At 50.6% G+C, this 23,776-nt stretch overlaps 1 protein-coding gene across 6 annotated transcripts in view; it reads left to right on the top strand.

The window, feature by feature from the left end:
* Positions 1 to 23,776, top strand: part of KLHL29 (kelch like family member 29) — a 316,146-nt gene that overhangs the window by 168,519 nt on the left and 123,851 nt on the right. For all 6 annotated transcript variants that reach the window (XM_078349878.1, XM_035273092.3, XM_078349879.1 and 3 more), the window contains one exon: positions 3,793 to 4,122. In XM_078349878.1, coding sequence (XP_078206004.1) covers positions 3,838 to 4,122 — 285 coding nt within the window. In that variant the 5' untranslated portion in view covers positions 3,793 to 3,837. The remainder of the gene's footprint in view (positions 1 to 3,792; positions 4,123 to 23,776) is intronic.

Here is a 23,776-nt window from a genome sequence, read left to right as displayed (position 1 = left end):
GTTGCCGTGACAGGCGAAGGGAACTGAGGGTCACCGATGTTTGTAGAGGGCCAGGTCTGGAAGCAGTCTCCATCACCTCCCTACCCATCCTACCGGCCAAACTCCAGACACAGCCCAACTTAACCGCAGTGGAGCTGGGAGAGTTCCTCCTTGTGCTCAGAAAGAGGTCACACTGTGGTGAACACATAACATCCTCTCTGCCACATTTAGGATCCAACCCTAGGGAGGCAGTGTCCCTGAGGCACTGATAACCAGCAAGAGCCCCTGGTTGGCAGGTGACCCTTGGGGGAGGCATCTATACTGTGAGCCCCAGCTGACCTCGACATGCAGATATTCTCTATTCAGGGCTGACCTTGGAGGTTCAAGGTCTGATTTACTAGGACTGTAGGATATTTTCTGTGTGTGTGTGTGTGCGCGCACGCGCATTTTGTTTGTTTTTTGGTCTCACTCTGTCACCCAGACTGAGTGCAGTGGCTCGATCTCAGCTTACTACAACCTCCACCACCTCTCGGGTTCAAGCGATTCTCATGCCTCAGTTTCTTGAGTAGCTGGAACTACAGACGCATGCCACTATGCCCAGCTAATTTTTGTATTTTTTTGGTAGAGATGGGGTTTCACCATGTTGGCCAGGCTGTCTTGAACTCCTGGCCTCAAGTGATCTGCCTGCCTTGGCTTCCCAAAGTGCTGGGATTACAAGTGTGAACCACTATACCCAGACTAAGGTAGGATGTTTTCTTATTCCAGCACCTACGTGGAATTTCCAGTCAGGAGACTCACCGTTTCTTTCTGTGTCTGAGGTTTTTCTCTTCACACAAATATGTTTGTCCTCTCTGGAAGTGCTCAGCAATTAAGGAAAAGCAAGCATTTGTTTATTGATTCATTCAGCACACAGGTACTGAACACCCTTCTCTGCCAGACACAGTTCAAGTTGGTGGGGTCACACACAGAATGAGGACCCAGACCCTGTTCTCAAGGCAGCAGACAGACAGCAGCCATGGCTGCCAGAAGGGTGGGCAGTGTTTGCTCAGGGAACTGGAGGAGAGTCTCTCACCTGACCCAGAAGGGGAAAAGCAAGTGCAGGCTTCTAGAAGACTCAGTGCCTGAGCCGGGTCACAGGCTGTAGCCAGGGGGAAGGTCAGAAGCCATTCCTGGCAAAAGAGCAGCATGGACTTGGACCCTGAGCAGAAAGAGGACATGAGGCTTCAGAAATTATAAGGCATTTGGAATGATGGGGCATAGCCTCTGGGGTGGGACGGGATGAATGAGAGGGGATGCTAGGAAAGGGAGCCCCCTCAGATCCTCTTCTGGGCCAGCAGGAAGAGTTGGAACCTTATTCGGATGGACAGGACTTAAAGCAGGAAGGTCAAATGTCATGATCAGATTTGCCCTCTGCAAAAATCCTATGGGCAGTTAGGTAGAGAATGGCTGAGAAGGACAAGACCAGGGGTGGGCAGGCAAGTTGAAATAAAGACACACTGGGAGACAGTGACGGAATGTCGTGGCTGCAAATGGAGAAGGGGTAGATTTGAGAGCAACTGAGGCAGAATAATCTAAGACCCGGCTGTCACGTAGGGGGATGGAGATGAGTAGATAGAAGCAGCTTTCTCTGAGAGAGGGAATTCCTGAGGATGGGTGTTTGGGCAAAGGAACGTTGAGCTAATTTAGCAACTTTAGATGTTTAGGTACCTGTGGAACAGCTGGGGGAAGGTGTGCACGGGCTGCCAGGAGCTGAGGCTGGTGCGTAGGAGCGAGAAGAGCTGCAAAGGGAACTTTGGGAGTCATCAGAAAGGGGGGATGGAGGGATGAGGTCATCCAGGGAGAAGAGGAGGAAAAGATCTGGAACCCTGAGGAGCCCCAGCCTTTAAAGGATGAGCTGAGGAAGAGGAGCCCCACAAGGAGACTGGGAAGAAACAGCCAAGAGGGAGGTGGAGGGCTGGGGGAGGGCTCTAGAAATCGGGGAGATCAGCCACGTTGTATGTGAGGGAAGTCAAGGACAGCAGCATACACGTCCCCTTGGATTTAGCAAGCAGGTCACCCGTGCCTTCAGTGAGAACAGTTCCCATGGAGTGGCCAGGGCGAAAGCCACAGTGGAGCAGGTCACAGAGTGAATGGGACGGGGAAACCGGAGCTTAGTTTAGACCGTGCCATCAAGAAGCTCAGCTGAAAAAGTTTATGTGAAAAAGGGAATTGATTTTTATTTTTTAATCATGTAATATTAGATAGACTCTTTAAAAAGAATTTTTGTGATGTTGTGTAAGCCAGGAAGCACAGTGTTAAAATAAACAGTGACGTCCCATCCAGCTGAATAAGGTATGGTCAGCTCTGCTTCAGGGGGAAGGGGCGGGGCTGCAGGCTTCACCCAGGCTGCAGGTTGGGTTCAGGTCTGCCCGCTGTGCCTGGCAGAGGGGACGATGGCCACCAGGGCACAGGCCAGCCACACACATAGAACATGGGTAGGAGGCTGCCTGGGTTGGACACAGGCCCTGGCTCCATGGCACTGGAAGTTGACAACTAGGTCTGGATGTGCAAAGGCCAGAGTAGGATCAGGCTTTATAGACAGGTGTTTTTTAAATAAAGTGGTCTGTCTATCCCCTGGCCAACAATTCCAGGGCACCTCCCCAGGGCTGAGCTGGACTAGCAGGATAGGGAAAGGAGCCAGGAGCCTAGCCCTCCAGGAACTCGCCCTCAGACTGGAAAACAGTTGGAGAATGGAAAAGGCCAAAGGCAGCCAAGCTGTGCCTGGGCCATGGCCAGGGCTGTGGGTGTGACGCAGACCCCTGCCCAACCCACCGCCACTTGTGCCCTGGTGCTGTCATGCCCTCTCCCTCTGTCTCTGCCTGTCTGTGGCCTCTGTGACTGACAGCCTCCCCTTCGTCTTTACATCCTTCCTGACCAAGGATAACACAGGGCCCGGGCTGGACAGGGAACCAGGCAAGTCATGGTAATACTGAGCAAAATGCAATCTTCGGTGATTCCGAAGCCCTTCCAAACATCGTGGTGTGTCTGGGTCTCCATGACAACATGGAAGGGCCTTCTTCTCAGAGGCTCAGGAGAGCCTTGTGGGAGATGGTCTGTTTAACAGAGGCCAGGGTACTCGTGGTCTCTGATGCCCAAGATCAAATTATAGGGCTGTGGTTATGAAAGGGATCTCAACTCCTGGAGGCTAATGCCCTTTGTGACTGGAGTTGTGCCTTTAGCCAGGATCTGAAGGCTCGTGGTCCTGGCTCTTTATCACTTTCCAGTACTCCAACCTCAAGGGATAACATTCTCAGTGAGGTCCCTCGCTCCTCCACTGGGGACCATCCATGTCCTGCCACGTCACAGGCTACTGTAGGAGGAAGAGAGATTCATGTGAAGGGCTTTGTCCACTGTAAAGTGAGTCTACGGGCGTGGGTGGCGGTATCCTATCACATGCTGAGGAAAACATGTCCTGAGGAGTTCCCAGCTCTTTTCTCACAGTGGGGTGAGAGGGGAGAAAGTCCCAACCATAATTAAAATGTGCACATTTGTGTCATTCAGGACAGTGAGACGTGGCAGAACAAACAGCATCACTTTAAACTGTGACGGGGTTCAAATCCTGCCTGCTTACTTTGGCCACGTGCTCCTGGGCAAATCATGTATTCCTTGTCTGCAAAGTGGGGCTAATGAATGAGTCTCGTGGGCTCACATGACTCTGAAAAGCTAATGTTTGAAAGCCCGTTACTGAACCCAGGGAAGGGGCTTCATGGATGCTGTCGGTTGTCGCTGCCTGCTCTATCTTAAATCACCCTCCTCTCCACCCTATCACCACAGGTCCGGGCTCTGTTTCCCTGGGAGAAGCCGCCTCGGCCCACCGAGATGTCCCGGCACCACAGCCGCTTCGAAAGAGATTACCGGGTGGGCTGGGACCGCCGCGAGTGGAGCGTCAACGGGACGCATGGGACCACCAGCATCTGCAGCGTCACCTCGGGGGCTGGTGGCGGCACAGCCAGCAGCCTCAGTGCCCGGCCCGGCCTCCTGCCACTGCCCGTGGTGCCCTCCCGGCTGCCCACCCCTGCCACAGCTCCTGCTCCCTGCACCACTGGCAGCAGCGAGGCCATCACCAGCCTTGTGGCCAGCTCTGCCTCTGCGGTCACCACCAAGGTAAGACCTGGTGTCGTCTCTGAGCAGGAGCCGAGTAGAGGGGCCCTGCCTGGCTGCGGGCTCAGGCCAGCACCACAGGCTCCAGAGGGGCAGCCTGTGCTCTAGACCCTGAGTCCTCCAGAGTCTTATCCTCCCAGGACCTGGGCCTGGCAAGTGTTTACAAGCGTTCACATGGATTTTATTATCCATAAAGTCTTTCTCTGTGACTAACTTGTAGGAAGATAAGCAGGTGCTGAGGCCACTCATTGTCCTATGCCATGTTGATTAAATGCTATTTAGTGAGTGAAGTAACAGTGGAACTCCAAGATGGCAATACGGGGTTCCTAAATAGATACATCGAGACCATGCAAGCATCCATCGGAGTGCCAGTAACTTGGGTTAGCAAGAAGATACCAACAAGCAGTAATAGTCCTAAAGGATGATGAACCCACCCTTTAGTAACCACTGGTTAGTAAAGGCTCTCTTCTGAGCCTTTCCTTATACCGTCCCTGCCTTATAGTTGAGGACACTGAGGCACAGCAAGTTTCTAAGGGCTGGTCCAAGGCTGCTGGTCCAAAGCTGTGGGACCCTTGTGCAAGGACCCAGGACTTGTCCCCACAGCTGGCCTCAGGGATGTCAGCTCCAGGTCATTCCCATTTCTTCTAGAAGAGGTGGCTCCAGCCTTGGGAACAGCAGCAGAGGCCAGCCCGTATTGCTGAACGGAATGTGGAAAATGGCATTGCCAAGGCTCTTGCTTGGCCTCGGGCTGGTCCCCCATTGTGCTGGCTGCTCAGAGCCCCTCAGGCAGCCTGAGTCCTGGAGGGACAGGCCCCTGGCCACAGCAATATCAGGAAGCCTATCGATCCCCATCCTGCTTCCTTACCGAGCAGGGGCTATGCAGGCTGCCTTTGCCTCTGCGGGCCATTCAGAGCCACCTCCCAGGAGCCCCCTTGGGGCTGTATGCATGTACACGCATGTGTGTGCATGAGTGCATGTGTGTGTGTGTGTGTGTGTGTGCACATACACGCGTGTGTGTCTAGGCTTTTCTTTTCCTGCTTTCAAAAAAGTTGCTGGAGAAGTTAAAGGTGGGGAGCCCCAACCCGGCCATTGTGAGGTGGTTGAGGCACTGGAAAGCCACACTCCAGGTGTCCTGCGCCTTTGTGTCATGATTTTCAAAACTCCCTTTCAGCCGTGCTTCCCATTAATAACTGTGAGTGCTGCTGGCCGCAGAGCCCGGCGGAGGCCGAGACAATGGAGCTATTGGAGGCCGGCTCGGAGCGCACTGACATCTTGCTGCAGTGCCTTATTGATTTTATTTTCCTGTTATGAAAACACCACCCCACTGAGGTGGAGAGGGAGAGAATGTTGGATAGGGGAGAGGAGATGGAAGATTTTTTGGGCACGCTGCCCCCAGGCCAGCCAAACACATTCTTCCCCTGGGCACCAGTCCCAGCGCTGGTCTGACTCGGCGACCTCTGCCCAGTAGGGCCAGCCGTTGGCCCCTCTGGCCACATCTGGCAGGTGCTCTGCAGGGCCAGCTGTTGGCCATATGGAGAATGGCAGCCGCTGGAACCAACTGCTCGAGGACCTAGGTGGGAGAGAGAGGCTGGGCCCTGAGGCCCTCTTGAAGGTGTCTGTCCTTTTAAAAATGCATGCCTTTTTAGGTATGGCCTTGGGCTGCTCTGGGGGACAGGCGTTTGGGCTCGGCCAGACAAGGAAAGTGGAGGGGCTCAGTGCTGGGGCCCCCCACAGGGCTGCACTGCCCACAGAGCTCCTGCTTTGCTCCAGAGTGGCTCAATATTCACCATCCTTGACTGGCCTGACCCCAAACCACAGCCACATGAGAGGAAAGGAACCCAGCCTCAGACAGAAAACAACAGCTGGGGCAAGGACTGGGCAGGGCAGCCAGGACGGGGAGAGGGGGTGAAAGTTCATGCCTGCAAAGACAGCCTGCTCCTTGGCATGTCACGGCAGAGTAACTGGATTCTGCCTCCAGCCCAGCCTCTTTCCTGCAGGGCCTTGTTTACTCCCCCGGATTATGCCCCGATCCCTCGGTGCCCAGCAGTACTGGGCCGGTGGGGAGGGGGAAGGGAGGGCAGCAACTGCTGGCTTCCTGGGTACCCCTGGCAGATTTGGGCCACTGTGCTTTCCTGCTATTCTGGCCTGGCTCCTGCCTGCCCAGAGGCCTGTCCCCTTAGCCTATATTTCTGACCCCATGCCAAGACCACATCAATTGACAGGCAGGCCAAGGCCCAGGTATTAGCGGTTTCCCTGGTCAGCAATGTGGGTGTTTACTGAGCAGCCAAGGGCTGGCTGGCTCTTGCCCTTGGGGAGCTCACGGCTCCCTGTGCATAACAAATCTGTGGCCTGGACAGTGTGACCAAATGACCCAAGAATGTCTCTCCCCCTGAAGTTATTGGCACGGGAGGCTTAGTGCTGTGGATTGAGCCAGACTTTGGAGACAGACTGCCTGGACTTGAATTCCATTCTACCACTTGCTAGCTGAGTGACATAACAGGTTACCTAACCTCTCTGGGCCTCACTTCTTTAACATGGGAAGAGGTCATTGTACTTGTGAGCGGAGTGGTTGGGAGGACTGTGTGGGTTCAAACCTGTGTGAAGCACTCAGCGCAGGACAGAACCTGATGTGGTAAGTCATGTCCCATATGGGTGCTGTCCTCCTCTTACCACCATTGTCACTGTCATTCAGGTAAGGCATATGGGACGAGGCTCTACCCGCTTAGGGAAGGGTGTTCATATCCTTTTTTGCTTTTTTCAGTAAAGACAGGGTCTCACCATATTGGCCAGTCTGGTCTTGAACTCCTGACCTCAAGTAATCCACCCACCTTGGCTTCCCAAAGTGCTGAGATTATAGGAGTGAGCCACCTGCCCAACCTAAAAGATGTTCATTTCTAACCTCACCTAGAGGAAAAGGCAGGTCTTCAGACAAGACACAGCAGCCAGGCCCCAAACAGCCAAGGCAAGAAGGCATCTCAAACCTACACCTTGGCTGGGACTCCAGATGCTCTGTAGGTAAAAAGGAGCTGGGGGGGAAGAGGCCACCTAGTGGGCTGCAGACCGAGACTGATACAGCCAGGTGACCAATGGAAGGGAGTTTAAAGCTTTTTTCAAGCTCTGGGGCCCTTTCTTCTAAGGAAAGCCCAATATGGAAAGAGAGCTGAAACCACACTCCAGGGGATGGTGGGTGGGTGGGTGAGGTCGAAGAGCTGTGTCCCGGCCAGCTAGAATGTGGGGATAGCTGTTGGAATGAATCCACGGGGTTTCCTTGGTGAAGGGTCTAGAGACATGTAGGCCAGAGCCACCCTCAGAAACTCAGCAACTGTCCCCAAAGAAGGTGACTGGGGGACTAGTGTCAATACTGTCCAGCCTTAGCATACCTTCTTAGCTGGGCAGGGCTCAGGGTGAGCATCACATGCCATCACCCTCCCCGTCCAGCCCTGTGGGCCTGGTCACCTTCGCAGGCAGGGGCCAGCTTCTGCCAGGCTCTCTGGGCGGGGAGGCTGGCTGTGCTCCCAGCAGCTGGCCAGTGAGGTGATGACAGTTCTTTCTGTCCCTGCTACCTTCAGGCCTGAGTTGATTTTTCTACTTCTTCATTTGTCTGTGGCCTAAAGATTCCTCGCGTGTTGGACAAGCAGACTCTTGGGCTGCTGAAGTACAGGGAGGGTCTGGTGGGCTCCCCCAGCCCCCAACACACACTTGTGGCTCAGACCAATCAATGGCCTCCCCGGGACACAAGTTTCAAGAGCCCAAGAGGAGCAGAGTGACCATGTCATCCAGCTCCTCATTTTACAGGTCACAGTGGTTAGCCCCAAAGAAAATGTGCGTGCTGAGGTCACCCAGGGAGTTAGAATCAGAACCAGCCTGGGCCAGCTCCTCTTCCCACTCCAGGCTGCCTGGCAGAATGCATTCACCATGGTAACCATGATTGCAGCATTGTTATGGTAACTTTTCCATCCCTCATCCACCCAGCTGATAGCAAGCCAGAGATTTCAGGCCAGAAAATGGGCACATTTACCTCTGTGGTATAGACGAGAAAATTTAAGCTAAAGGTTACGTTGACTCAGCATTTCACCACTGCTAAGAGCTTCAAGCTTTGTGGCTGACGGAACTGGAATTAAATTGTCGCTCCACCGCTTAGAAGCTGAGTGTGTCTCTGAACCTCAGTGTCTTTGTCTCTAAGAATTGGAAATAAACATAGTGTCATCCTCATGGGGATGATGTCAGAACTGGTTAAGTTAATATGCATAGAAAAGCTTAAAACACTACCTGCCATTTGGTAAGCACTTGATAAAAGTTATTTGGAAAGTTAAACCAGTGACTGGGTCTACTCAATTATTCATGCATTTGTGGGGAAACCTGTCCCTCCTGGTGATTGGTGCTGGGAGGCTAAAGAAAGGTGCACTGGGCCGTCCCCATCCCCTGTCTGATGTGGCATGAGGTCATGCTAAGGAACTGGGATGGCATCCCGTCCCTGGACAAACCACTGTGTGTCTGGGCTGTATATGGTCAGGACCGCAGGGATAGGGTGCTCCTGAGAAGCTGAACTGAGACTCCACAGCCAGGCCCAATGCCCCACAGTTGCTGCTGCATGAAATTTAAATTATTCTCAGCAAACCTGCTTGACAGATGAAACAGAAAAGGGACAGCTTCATAAAATGCAATTTTGTTCCTGAAAGAATGGACTCCGCAGAATCCTTGCTGATGTCTGTGAAATGTGTTGGGGCTTTTTTCCTTGTGGTCAGGAGCACTCATCTGAAACATTCCCATCGTCCCTCAGAGCTAAGCCCTTGAAAATAAATCTAGCTGGGAAGCAGAGCGACTTCGCCTGTGTCGGAGGCCCGAAGAGAACCAAAAGGGGCCATGAAATCCACAGGGTTCATCCTCAACACTCAAATGCCTGGGGCTTTGACATCTGTGAGGATTTGGGGATGTCAGGGTAGATATGTGTCATCATATCATAGAGATGATGCTGGAGATGATGTCTTCCCCATGCACCCCAGCTTCTCTGGAGGTATGGTCCCCTTGAGGGAGATAATGTGGGATTTCCATCCGGATCATGTGAATGATCGCAAGGCCGATGTGGCAGCCCCTCCTGTGGTGCGGTTCTGGGGTCCATGAATCTGCTTTTGCATAGAACTCTCATTCCTCTTGTATTGACATTGAAAATCGAAGGCTGCCTTGCTGAGTGGGCTCAGTTGGGAGAATCATTCAAGCCCCTTTCATAGTGGATTTCCAGACTGCAAGCGATTTTATCCAGAAGACTGTTGCTTTCTCCATGAACACGAATTGTGATTTGCCTCATGATAAATTATCAGGGAACAATAATGCATTGTGAGATAACACAACCTGTGCACGTTAGTACTGAGCTAATGGGTTTTGCCGGCACCTTAAGTTGCAATTACAGTTTGATTGTGTATTCATTGACTTAAAACCCACCTGTCAGTCACAAAGTGTGTGCAAAATTGAAAAATGTCATGATTTCCAAAGCACCCATTTCAAGCAGTTTGGGCTGAGAGGCCCAAACTTAAATTTCTGATTAAGGAGGCAAAAAGAGGGAAGAAGATGTATTTTGCCACATTTGTAAGAGACGAGCCTTGGTCTGGGCAAAAAAAATCCATACATGGTTTCCAAAATAAAGATATCAGAAGACTTCATTGGCTGGAGCTAGTTGTGTATGTAAGTTAGCTTTTACTGCTTGATAATACGCCCAAAACCTGGTGTTTTAAAGCCGTCACGGTTCTGTGGTTTGACTGGTCAGTATTGGTCTGGGCTGGCTCAGCTGATCTCTATGGGGCTGTCCTATTTACCTGCGGTCTGCTGTAGGTTGGCTGGTGGCAGGATGATCAGGGATGGTCTCACACATCTGTGGTTGGTCACCTGTTGTTGCCTCAGTCCTTTGGTGGCCTGTCATCCTCCATCTAGTTAGCTCAGGCTCATTCACATGGTGGTCTCAGGATACCAAGAACAGCAAGAAAGCAAGGTCCGTGCACAAATGCTTTTCTAACCTCTTCCTGAGGCATGTTTGCTAAAATCCCATTGGCCAAAGCAGGAGGCATGGCCAAGCCAGATTCAAGGAGTGGGCCAGGAGACCCCACCTCTTGATGGGAAATACTGCAACACCATATTGCGAAGGGACAGGCATCTAAGATTGGGAAGAATTGTGATAATTTTTGCAATCTAGCCCCAGAGTGTTCCCAGCATGTTTATTTAGGCACGGTCATTCACCCTTCAGTTCTGGCCAAGGCTGGCATGCCTCAGGCAGAAAGGACTAGCCCATTACTCTCTCATATGCCCTAGTATAGATGTGGGACACGCAGGACCCACACACATCCATCTCCTCAAAGCGCTGGCCAGTGAGGTTTAAAAGAAGACACCCAGCAAGGATTGTGCTGCTAGGAAACGGACTGTCCAGTTGGCTCTCAGGGCACCTCGCAGGTACACTGACATTGGCCTTCAGTTCAGAGGCTCCAGTGCTCAATCCTGTCACTGCCCCAGGGTTGGTGGGACTGGGACACTGCTGTCCCCACCATTTGCACAAGGACAGATGCTAACCTACTGATTTGGAATTTTAAAATCACCCCAAGGAGGCCACCTTCATGGACTTTGACCAGGGAATTTCTCCCTGTAGAAATCCACTTGGGAAAACAAATTCTGATGGGGAGACTTCCTAATGCCTCTGAAATCAGGAAAGGGAGCCTGCTACATGATGCGGTATTCTGTAGCTGCAGATTCGGATGGCCCAATGCCTTTCTCCCTAATAGGATAAATCCCCTGCCGTTCCCCAAAAGCCCTTAAAAGGGCCTCTTCTTAAATTAAATTAGGTTTTCTGCAAAGAGCATCACTCAAGATGAACATAAATCTGCTTCTTATTCAGTTCTAATGGTTTTCCCTGTTTCATTTAATTACTCATGTTGCAATTAAACAATTTTTTTTCCTTAAGAAAGGACAGTATTTTAGCTACATTATGGGTTAAATAGGCTTTGGAGAACTAGCCTGGGAGTCTCATCACCATTTGTAACATTGTTTTTTTATAGGGAAAGTATGTTCCAAAATCTAAACTGCCAAATTACAAATGAACTTTGAGAACCCAACCCATTTGTTAACTAGGAACTGTCTGTAATACTAAAAATAACTTGGGGAAATAAACATAAAAAGGAGAGCTTAGTGCATCTCATTATCATTTATCTACCATCAGCCCCTACACAGTTTAATTTCACTGAGGGAATGCCCTCCAAACCCAGACTGACCCTATCCCTGTTCTTCTTAATTTCATGGTACAGCCAGCCAGACTGGCCCGAGCCTTCCAAAAGCACAGCACCACCAGGAAGAGGCATTGTGGAAGTCTCTGCAGAGAAGAGCTGATGTAACTTAATGGATTACCGATCAGTTTCAACACTCTATTTGCTACCCTAAAAGGCAGGTTTAGGAGAATTTCATGTACTGCTCCAGATGCAGTCTCAACTAATCGTGGCATATTAATTTGCATTGTGATTCTGCCTCTCTAGAACCCACAGGCAAGAAACCTCATTTTCCTCTGGTAAATAAAGAACCCCGAGAACTGAGCAGAGCGAGTGGGCCAGGCATCTGTATGCACTTAGAGACTGCTGTCACACACCTTTCCTATTGATGGCAGCAAAATTCTGCAGGCCCAGCTTTCCCTCCTCTGCTTCCTGTAAAAGGTGGGTGAATACTTTGTACCCTTGTCACACCATGTAAAGGAGTCCAGGAGCTGGGGAATGGTGCAAGGTGCATGTCTCAAATAGCAGAAGGCCAGTTGTCTGCACCTCCATCCTTGACTTAAATTGTTGGTTGTTATTTGCTGTAGTCCCTTAAGAAAACACAATTGTTGCCTGCTGTTTGCTGCAGTCCCTTAAGAAAACACTCTTCAGCCAGCCACAGAGCCACCCTTGCTAGACCTGCTCCCCAAGGCTCAAGTGTCAAGGTTAAGTTTGTGGTACCCTGTCTCCTGCTTCTATCCTCCTTTGTCCTTAGAGGGCCACACAGTTTCCCCCAGCTCCCTTGACCCTGGGCTGCCAGCAGGTAAGATTCTTGCCCTGCCCAGATAGAGCTGTGGATGGATAGAGGAAGTCACTCACATTCCATATCTTATATTTTTTCACACCAGTGGAAGGGTGAAGACTCAAAACCCACCTGAGCCCCCTTTGCCTAAGAGGCTCGGCTAGGGTAGGGAATGGGGGGGTGTCCTGTTATGATGTCCCAGTTGCTCATGCTTTCAGATTTGTTACTTTATTTTAAAAACACGGATTCAAATGACCAAGAGTCACCTGGGGCAGAAAGAAGAAGCTCATGAGTCCAGCTTCATGGATGGCCAGATCTGTCTGGAGCATCCCCAGCCGGTTCTCTTCCCAGCCATGAGGTCAGGGCCTCCTAGTGTCATGCTTCTTTCCTTTGTCCAGAGTGCATCTGCTCAGCTCTCCCAGCATTCGGGCCAGCCCTGGGCCATGGCTCTGGTGTTTCTGTGGTCATCTTTGCAATTCTAGAACCACACCTGCCTTGACGTTGCCCTCAGGAGGCTTTTCTGGCAGGACAAGGGGACTCAGCATAGGACACCCTCTTTACAGATGAAAACAAACCCAGCTGAGGACCAGACTAATGGTGAACACGACCCAGATTCTTCACCTACTACTTAAAGGATCCCTACTTCAGGTTAGAAGTAGCCCTCAGGCTGGAGGGTGGCGGGGGATGGAGGAATGGGGGCATGGGCTGAGCATGCCTGCTGAGTTGTGCTGGCTGTGGGCAGAATGGAAGAATGAGCCAGGCCTGACAAAGTGACTTTGTGGTCTCTAGTGGGCATTGTTGCCCATTTTGTCTCCTTCCTTCCCAGCAGAACCCCCAAATTGTTCAGGTATCCACCACCTCGCATGCTCAGGGAAACGTGAACCCCAGCCCCTGCTGAGAATGATTCTGGCCGGCCATGGTGATCTGCTCCCCTCCCCATCATTAGTTTAGGAAAGGGTCGTGTGACACAGTTCTGAAATGGAATAGGAGGGTAGTCCTGCCTGTGGCTTCTGGAACAGGTGTCCTTGCTTTTAAGGAAGAGTCACAAGAAAAAAAAGTCATCCTTCTCCCTCCAGACATTGTCATGACTGGATATGGTGCCCCAAACTGCTGTAACCTTCCTGCTACAAGCCTGAGGATGCAGCCAGCACATAAGCAGTGGAGAAAACAAGAGAGTTCCGGGTGTACCAAACCGGAGCCCTGGTGCTGCCTTGCTCTGCAGCATCCTCTTGTTGTGTGAGCCAATACATTTTCTAGTTGTGTGAAAAAGAAATAAAAAGGCAACCACCTCCATTGCATAGATGGCTCCCAAGCAACAGCCGTGGGTGCCTGCTCTCTCTCCCAGACCTCACTGGGCATGTGGGTTTGCTAAAAGCAGCCACGGTGACCTTTGTGAGCACCCTCTCCTATTACTCATTCATCCCAGCACTCGCTGCTGCATACAGGGATCCTGCTATCTGTTGATTCCCCGAACATCAACGCCAGGACACAGCCTCCTACCACCGCACTCCCATGTGTCTGTGGGTCTGTGTTTCTGTCTGAGGGAAATCCATTAACACACTGGTACGTGAGCCAGGAGGTCACTGGAGAGCTTCACCCCACCTCCCACTTTAGCCACACTGAAGTTCACAAACGCAGGAAGATCTCTCGTGCCCCGGGGCCTTTGCTCCTGCCACTCTCTCTTCCTAGCATTTTCATTTCCCCTCCTGTCTGCCCAGAAAAACTCCTGTTCACCCTACAACTGAGAGCCTAAGGGTTACCACCCCCTGTGATGGGAAAACATTTTTTGCTGTTATTTCTCTTGTTCCTAAAACACTTTTTGTTTACATTCCTATCATAATACCTTAATATTATATGAGACTTACCCGTTTATTCATTTGTCTCCTTATGAGGCGGTGAACTCTAAAAATCAGCTGCCCGTGATACCCAGTCTATAGAGGCTCTCAATATGTGCTTGGGGACAGAATGAATGGATCCATGCATATGAATATTTATGAATGTATGTAGCCACTGTTGTTGAGTTTGGGAAGATGAATCCTTTGACATTATCTCAACTTACTACTCACTGAGAGGAGGTAGTGGAGCAGCCTCCAAACACCATAATTTCTGTGGGTGCCATGATGAGGATGATGAAGATGTAACCCGACTGGTGAGACGGCATGAAGCCCTCGAATTGGAGCCTGAGCCCGGATGATGAAGCTGTGTTGGGGAAACCGAGTTCACGTCAGTGGGCTTTGCTGTCATTACTGTACCTTCCCATCTCTCCTTCAGCATTTGGAGTCACAGCATCACAGCCTTTCCTTCAAATATTTGCATCTTCTCAAGAGTTTCTCTGCAGCTTTTTGCATTTATTTATTTTATTTAAGACACTCATCTAGTAATTACTTTGTTGCAGGCACTGCTCTAAGCACTTAGCAATGTGAACTTCTTTAATCCTCATTATAACTCTCTAAGTGATTATTATTAGCACCACTTCAGAGATGAGAAAGACTAAGGAACTCCCCCCAGATCACTCAGCAGAGTGGGATTCATCACCCAGAGCTCTGGGTGGTCCCAGCCCAGGACAGCCCTGGTGGAACTGGTTGGAAGAGCAACTGGATACACACAGGTTCGAGGCACATCCTTCCCCAGTGCTGGTGACAGCACCTGAAGGTGCAGCCACAGACTCCCCACAGGAACAGTGTTGCTCATCAGGGTTTGAAACAACCAGCGAACATCAGGACCGAAAGGTCTAAGGATGGCGTGGTCCAGCCCCAGACCTCAGAGCCAGCCAGCCGCAGTCCTCTTCATTTGACTGATCAAGTGACCTTTTTTCCTTAATAGCCAGGTGGGGTGGTGCAGATAGCACTCAGGTGCAGGATGCTTGGGGACCGCTGAGCCTTAGAGCCCCAGCCTCTCTTTTGCTTTCTGAGGGTTTCTTGTTTTGTCCCCAAGACATAGTGCTTTGCCATGTTTCCACTCTAGCCCCTGCTTTCAGAGGCGTCGGCCCAGTTCCATTGCAGAAGGGTAGTCACAGCCATCAGGACCATCCATAGGGGTTGCTGGACAGGCTTGAATATATCCAGGCTCGGGGAAGCAGCTCCCTCTTGCTGGTCCTGCAGTCATTCTCGGTGGATTTGAACCTGGGCTGGGAAGTGGAGGTGCGGCAGAATCACTGGCAGGACATTTGTGTGTGTCGGGGGCAGAGCAGCCCCGATGTGCCGCTGTCTTCCCTGTGAGCTCAGCACCACTTCAGAGGAAGAGAGGGAAGAAGGAAATGGTGGCTGTGGTCATGGTTTTCATCTCAAGCCCTGTTACTATCAGGTCTTTCCTGGGATGGGGAGGGAGAGACCCTATTTGAGGAGGCTGCTTGGATTGATGAAAAACACCCCAGGCTGGGGTCTGGAGGTGGCATTCAGGACCCACATTCATCCTTGACTGACTGAGTGACTCAAAGGCGGAATGCTGAAGCTCTTTGAGACTGTTTCCTTATTTATAAGCTGTGCACAGGAATGTCCCCCTCACCAGGCTGTTGTGGGGTCTGAATGGAAGAGCTAGCTGAAAGCGCTTCAGTAAAATAAATACCCTGGTTCACATAGACAGAGTAGATTAGAGGTGGCCGCGGGCTGGCACGGAGGGCAGGGACAGGGAGTCATTGCTTACTGGGTAGAGTTTCTGTTTGGGATGATGCAAAGCTTTGGAAATAGTGGTGATAGTCACATGGCATTGGGACTGTCGTCAATGCCACAGAACTGTACACTTGAAAATAGGGAAAATGGCAAATTTTATGTCATTATATTTTACCACAGTGAAAAAATAAAACTCAAATCTAAATAATAGTGAATGAATGAATGCCCACCATGGGAAGAGAGAAAATGTCTGTGCATAAATTCAGGGAGAGCTTGACGCACACGTCATGTCCTTGATGGAGAGAAATGGGAGTGTTGGTCACAGGGAGCAGAAGAGAAGAAGCCCATCAGGTGATGGCTCTTCACGCAGACCAGCATGTGTTTGGCTGGATACGAGGAAGGACTCCTGAGGAATGGGTGGACGGGTAGGCCAGCGCCCAAGGGAGGTTCCTGGGAAAATGTGAAGTCGGCATGGCTGAGGATCCGCATCGGGACTCACCAGGTGGCCTGGTCTGGGTAGAAAGCCTCCCCACTCCTCCCCCAGCAGCAGCAGCTCCGCAGGCTCGGGGCTGCCTGGCCACAAGGTTACTATCAAGCACAGCAGACAGGTGAGGCCCTTAAGAGGGTTGTGGTGGACACCAGAGCTGTGGAGGAGTGTCTTTGTGGTCCATTTCTCTAGCACCCCAGAGAGCAGGGCCAAGTGTGAAGCAAAGGCTGTGCGCATTCCGAGGCAGGTTATACAGCTCACCAGCCTCAAGGGTCCTGTGCTCTGGGCTAGAGTATGTACCCTGCACAAGTGTGCGCTTTAGCCCTGTGCACTCAGCAACCATTCTGAGAAGCAGGTCTGGACTGCCAGCCAGCAAGGACCCGGGATGTGTCCTTGGGGTTGCTGCCAGCGTCATCATTGTCATTGTCACCATCGCAGATATGTATTGAGTGCTCACTGGGAAGCAACCACAGCTCCAAGTGTTTCTGCCTGTGAGCACACTCCACCCTCACAATGGCAGGAGATCGGGCCATCACTACCCTCATTAAATAACATCAGGAGGTGGCATCATGCCCAGGGTCACAGAGCCCCAGAACTGGGCTCAGGGCCTCATTATGATACTGCGGTAATGTGGAGACAGAGGCCTGCCTTGGGCAGAAGAGCCCCTGCTTTGAAGGTGAGTCTGATCCTGAGAAGAAAGTGGTAGAGGAGGAGAGAGAGAGGAAAAGACGCAGGCCCCAGCAGCTCACCCACCGGAGCTCCAGAACCTGTGCACTCCACCCGGCGCAGGAACCTCAACACAGCCAGGTGCGCCGAGCCTGGCAGACAGACTCCCTGGTGGACGCCAGAGCCATGGAGGGATATGTTTGTGGTCCATTCCTCTAGCACCCACAAGAGCTGGGCTGAAAGTAAGGCCTTAGCTATACCGCATCACATCGCCTCTTCCATTAGAAACATGCAGAGGGGGTGGGGTGTGGTGGCTCACACCTGTAATCCCAGCACTTTGGGAGGCCAAGGTGGGCGGATCACCTGAGGTCAGGAGCTCAAGACCAGCCTGACCAACATAGTGAAACCCCATCTCTACTAAAAATACAAGCATTAGCTGGATGTGGTGGCTCACACCTGTAATCCCAGCTGCTTGGGAAGCTGAGGCAGGAGAATCACTTGAACCCAGGAGGCAGAGTTGCAGTGAGCCAAGATAGTGCCATTGCACTCCAGCCTGGGCAACAGGGTGAGATGCTATCTCAAAAAAAAAAAAAAAAACAAAAAGGAAAGAAAAGAAAAATAAATATGCTGAGCGTGTGAGTTTTATTCTTCCACAATATTAGGCTGAGGAGATGATATTGGGCAAAATATATTGTGCCCATAACTCATATTAATGGGAATTCAATAGTGGCAACTTGTCGTCTGCTGAGATTAGAAGGGAATATTGTGAATATTGTGTTATAATGGTATTAAAAAGGCATTATGAATTAGGTTCCATGCACCACATTGGGTTCCTTGTAAATAATTGAGGAAGAAACTGGTGCTTGGAATTTGGGATTATCCATTTTTGAGATCCCAGCAGTTCCATCACCAGGCTGACAGGGCCCCATTGATCTGACCACTCACAGGGCCACAGCGGGGACATCTGCACGGGGCATGGCCAATGGCTCCATAAAATAAGCACTGAGCAGAAATTAGTAACCGCTACATCGAGCAATGGACTATATGTCTTCCCTACAAAATCTTCCCAAGTCCAGATATTCTGTGTCCCTCACCTCCAGTTGCAGGAACTCTGGTGGCATCTGAGTTGGCAGCAGCTTCCCACCACCGCTCACACCACCCTATGGCTCCCTCAGTGGCAGAGTCTTGAGCCTTGATATACCCACAGTCAGACAGTCAGGCACCAGCAGCTTTATCCCTGGCAGAAGAGCCAGGGTGTCTGGCCACCACCCATCTTCAGGTGGACCTCTCAGTCCTGCTCTCCTGTCCTGAAGGACTCCACCACCTGCTGGCTGTGCCTCCAGATCCTCAAGGCCCAAGATGGAAGGTAGCTGGGAGTTTCCCAGGAGACCCCACTGCAGTGCATCCTCTTTAGCTCAGACCTGGTGTCTCCACGTGGCCCCGTGAAAGATCAGTAGGGACCCGTGCAGTGGTTCATGCCTGTAGTCCCAGCACTTTGGGAGGCCGAAGTGGGCGGATCACCTCAGGTCAAGAGTTTGAGACCAGCCTGGCCAACATGGTGAAACCCTGTCTCTACTAAAAATACAAAAATTAGCCGAGTGGTGGGAGTGTGGCAATAGTAGAGGCATGCATCTATAATCCCAACTGCCAGGGAGGCTAAGGCAGGAAAATCACTTGAACCCAGGAGGTGAAGGTTGCAGTGAGCAGAGATTGCTCCATTTCACTCCAGCCTGGGCAACGCACAAGACTCTATCTCAAAAGAAAAAAAAAAAAAAAAAAGAGGACCAGGTGCAGTGACTCACCCCTGTAATCCCAGCACTTTGGGAGGCCAAGGCAGGTGGATCACCTGAGGTCAGAAGTTCAAGACCAGCCTGGCCAACATGGCAAAACCCTTTCTCTACTAAAAATACAAAAATTAGCTGGGCATAGTGGTGTACACCTGTAATCCCAGCTACTCGGGAGGCTGAGGCAGGAGAATTGCTTGAACCTGGGAGGCGGAGGTTGTAGTGAGTAAAAATTGTACTTAATACTATGGATAATCTTGTCACATAAATCTCCTGGTTAGCAGTGAGCTGCAGCTACCGCTGCTAGTCTCCAAGGATCTTTCAGTAACAGATTCCACCTCCTGTAATCCATCTCCTTTCTTATATCGATTTCAGCTGCCATGTTGCTGAGCATGTGGGAGAACCGCCCTAACCTTTACAGGTGGGGTTTCTTGGGGAGCAGGCACTTGCTGATGTAGCCTGTTCATTCAACCCACTTGGTGTCCCTCTCACAGGTGTATCCACTCTGATGGCTGTTTCCTGCTCTTCGGGTCTGGTACTATGGTTTGTGTCTTCTGCAGAATCTCCTTGTTTTAAAGGCTGATTACAAGCGTGGTGGCTCACACTTGTAATCTCAGCACTTTGGGAGGTCAAGGAGGGTGGATCACCTGAGGTCAGGAGTTTGAGACCAGCCTAGCCAACATGGCAAAACCCCCTCTCTACTCAAAATACAAAAAGTAGCTGGGCACGGTGGTGGGTGCCTGTAATCCCAGCTACTCGGGAGGCTGACTCAGGAGAATGACTCAGGAGAATCACTTGAACCTGGGAGGCGGAGGTTGCGGTGAGCCGAGATCTCACCATTCCACTCCAGCCTGGGTGATAAGAGTGAAACTCCGTCACAGAAGAAAAGAAAGAAAGATCAATAGGGCTTCCTGGCCAGAGTCGGCTCTGTCATTTGTTATCAAAGGCCAGAAATTGGCTTGGAGCAGAGGAGTGGCTGCCCCCAAGGAAACTCTGTAAGGAGAGTAGGGGTGGAGCGGAAAGATGCTCATCCTGCCTCTGTTCAGAATGCCGTGGAGATCTGACGTTGTCCAATCCAAGGACTCCAGGAGCAGAAGAAAGCCTCCTGTGACCATGGCTGACCTCGTGGGCCATTCTGAAGCCGCTGCACTTCGGTAAATGATGTGATTCCTCCTTGTCATTGGGGTATTTGTTCCTGGATTTCCAGTTTGACTTCTGTCCTATGGCGTGCCTGAGGGCGACAAGAGACAGGAAGAGGCTGCTGTGGTTTGAGAGGCAGGCAGGACCAGGAGGTTTCTTTGCATGCAGGTCAAACTGTCAGTCGCTTAGCCAGCCGCATTCATCCTAGCTGAGATATCATTGCGCACCAGCTGCGTAAGCACTCGGCACACCTCTTGGCCTGCACGGCAATGGGATTAGGAGCCCAGACTCTAGATTCAAACTGCCCAAGTTTACATCCGGACTCTTCCACTTCCCAGCTGTGTGACCTTTAGCAAGTTGCTTCCTCTTCTATAAAATGAGATAATAATACTATCCGTTTCATTGGGTTGTGAGGAAATTTACATGAATTAATAATACAAAGCACTTACATCAGTGTCTGGCATCTAGAAGAGACTCTCTGAGTGTGATCTGTTGTATTGTTCCCATGGTCTTCACTGTGTGACCTCCTCCCTTCTGCCTGTCTCTTTTCCTCTAGAATGAGGGTCCTTGAGACAAAAGACCTGTCCTCTTAGGTTCTGCGTTGCTGGCATCTCCCGCTTGCCTGTAAATATGTGTTGAATTATCAAGTTGAATTGTGGGTAGAAGTTGTAGTCATGGAAATCCACTCGCTTTACTGAGAAATAGCTGTGCACTTTTGAAAGTCGTATTTCACTTTTCCACAGTCATATGTTCTCATTTCGGAGGAGCCCCGTGGCTGCCTCTCGTTCTTTGTGTGGCAGGCGTCTCGGCGATCGTACTCAACAGTCTACAGATCAATTAGGCATGTATTGGCATGCATGTAGCACCTCACTAATTAAAGGAATCCCAGAGTCAGGCGTTTTGCAGAGCACTTGCTGCACCTCCGTGAAATGGGCAGTCATCTCCTTTCTCTGATGTTCTCAAACCCAGAACCGGTGCCCCCTGTGGTCCTGGGCTCCAGCGCCCGTTCTGTTTGTTGGTGTTTGTGGTTCTGGTTGTTTTTGTTACTGCTGTTCTTTCGTTCTGTTTTTTAAGCCACTTGTGGAGGGCCAGGCCTTGTGCCAAGAGCTTTACGTTCTGTCTCCGTTCTTAGAGCAACCCCATGTGGTAAGTCTACAGTTACACCCATTTACACACAAGGAAACTGAGTTTTGGAAAGTCAGAACTTGCTCAACGCGCTAGCTCACATGTGGTATTATAGGAATGGGGCTTGAACTCAGACCTTTTTTACTTCAAAGCCTATTACTCTAACTCCCAATTCTTTTTCCCAGATGTCTGCCCTTAGTTACCTGCCCAGAACCTCAAATATAAAATTCCTAGAACGGAGCTCCATATCCTCAGCCTTAAAGCTGCGCTTTCTTCTGCATGCCCAGCTCAGGGTTCAGGTTTCCACCCACCTCGCAGGTGCAGCCACAAGACTCTTCCCTCCCTCACCATCCTCATTGCTGCCCATCGGTGAGCACCTTCATAGATTTCTGGAGTCCATCCTTTTCCCCCCAGTCCCACTTCTGCCGTCATAGTCCAAGTCCATCACATCTCACTGAGGAGACAGAGACAGCCTCCCCTGGCCTCCTGCCTCCAGTCTGCCCACTCCCTCACACCCATCCATTTTTGTTTAATGTGTAATTACTCCATACTTGCCCTAAAGGAAAAGTGGCTTAAGATCCTTGGCGATCCCATCTCAGCCAGCTTCACCAAGCCTCATCTGTCACCTCTGCACCCCCATACCCATCGTATCCTTCATTTCAGTCAAACATCAGCTGCATGCCCCAACCCTGATGCAGATGAGTTCAGCTGGACTGTGTGGGAGTGACCCCTGGTTCCATGTCAGGCAGAACACAAATTCTAAAGAACACCGGCCTTAAAGACAGGCAGCCTTGGGTTTATACCACTGGTAAGCTGCTTGACCATTCTGTGACCTCATTTTCCAATCTGTAAAATGGATATAATAATAATACTACCTTAAAAGAAATTCCACTTAAAAAAATCTAGCCCATTACTAAGCAAATAGTAAGTGCTCAATAAATGCTGGTGATTGTGATGAAATACAAATTTCATCTTCAGGATAAATTCTTGGAGGCTTTTTTTTTTTAAAGAAATGGACTGACGTGAGAAAATAAGGGGTGTAGCATTTAAACAATGGCATCTTGCTGGTTTCCCCATGCTCTTCTGAGGAAGTCAGACACCCCTGGCACTGTGACACGGCTTGGGTACACTTCAGCATCTCCGTGTACGTGACTGGTCCTCCCTTCCCGACCCCGCTCCCCACCCTGCCTTCCTTCCCACCATTATCTCTTTCATGTATTCATTCAATAAATACTCATGCTTTGTTAACCTAGGAGATTCTGTGGCTCAGCTGGTTGAGGATGAACTTCTGAGAAAGCAGCTTCCCACATGTCAGTGACCCCACTTGCAGTGCAGGGTGCGCCAAGTCCCAGGCAGTGACTCCTGATCTACCTTCCACAGTGGCCACACACACCTGCCACTGTACTGTGCTGGGGCTTTTTTAAAACTTTTAGGCTGGGTGAGGTCGCTCATGCCTGTAATCCCAGCACTTTGGGAGGTCAAGGCAGGCAGATCATCTGAGGTCAGGAGTTTGAGACCATCCTGGCCAACACGGTGAAACCTCATCTCTACTAGAAATACAAAAAAAAAAAAAAACTTAGCTGGGCATGGTAGTGTGTGCCTGTAATCCCAGCTACTTGGGAGACTGAGGCAGGAGAGTCGCTTGAACCTGGGAGGCAGAGGTTGCAACGAGCTGAGACCATGCCACTGCACTGGGCAACAAGAATGCAACTCCGCCTCAAAAAAAATTTTGAGGTTCAGGATCCACCATGCCATTTTTCAGTGCTGGTGTTCACCTTCCAAGCTCCGCCTTTGAAAAACTCTCCCGCAGCACAACCACTCATCGAGTAAGTTGCATTCTGATTAACTGGAGGGTAGCCTGTCCTCCAGCCTTCTTCATCCGAGTCCAACCCTCTGGCTGCTCCAGCTTCATGGCCTCAGATGCCACGCCAGGGTCTAGGAGCCAAGGCCATGCTCAGGGGCAGAACAGCTCCCGCCAGCCTCACGCCTCCGGCAACTCCTAGCACCCACAGTTTTCTCATCAGGGCAGGCCACAAAATGAAGAAGAAAAATCTTTTTCGAATGGAAAAAATAGGGCTGCTGCTGTTTTATGGTGGCGTGCTTTATGGTTTTCAAACATTTTAATTAGTTTCATTTTTTTAATATAAATGCACCCTGATGTTTTGTGCAGGAAGGGCTCCGTTCTTAAAATCTCAGAAATAAAGTAGGAAAATGACAGATTGGCTATTAAAGCGTCACACTCAGATGTGTTATTATTATTATTGTTATTTAACATTTCTAAACGCCAACGCTGAGCCAGGAGTGGGGGGTGTCAGGGGTCCTGGGGGCTTGGCAGTTGCTTTCTCAGCCACCCGAGATCGTCGTGACCTACCAGGAACTTCACAAGATGCTTATCAACTTGGGTGGTCTTGGCTTTGTGTTCCAGCCCTGTTCTTGACTCACCTTTGAACTCGCTACGATTTTCCAGTTCCACTCCCTGTTCCTTCCAGGTAGGGATTTAAGCTATATTTTAGGGTGGCAAGGTGGGCCACTTCCAAAGGAACCCATCTCTTCTTGAAAACATTCAAATTGATGTAAAAGCAGAATTTGATGTTCAGGGCACTCCCTACATAGTAGTGCCCGCCCCCCAGCCAAATACACGTCCACTCGGAATCTCTAAATGTGACCTTTGCAGATGTAATTCAGGTAAGGCTCAAGATGAAACCATCTAGATTGGGGTGGGCCCTAAACCCAATGACAAGTGTCTTTATAAGAGAACAGAGAGGGAGATTTGACACACAGAGAAGACCACATGAAACCAGAGCTGAGACGAGTGACACTGCCAC

Source organism: Callithrix jacchus, chromosome 14 (genome assembly GCF_049354715.1).
Source record: "Callithrix jacchus isolate 240 chromosome 14, calJac240_pri, whole genome shotgun sequence".
NCBI lineage: Eukaryota > Metazoa > Chordata > Mammalia > Primates > Cebidae > Callithrix > Callithrix jacchus.
This window is presented reverse-complemented; position numbering and strand designations above follow the sequence as displayed.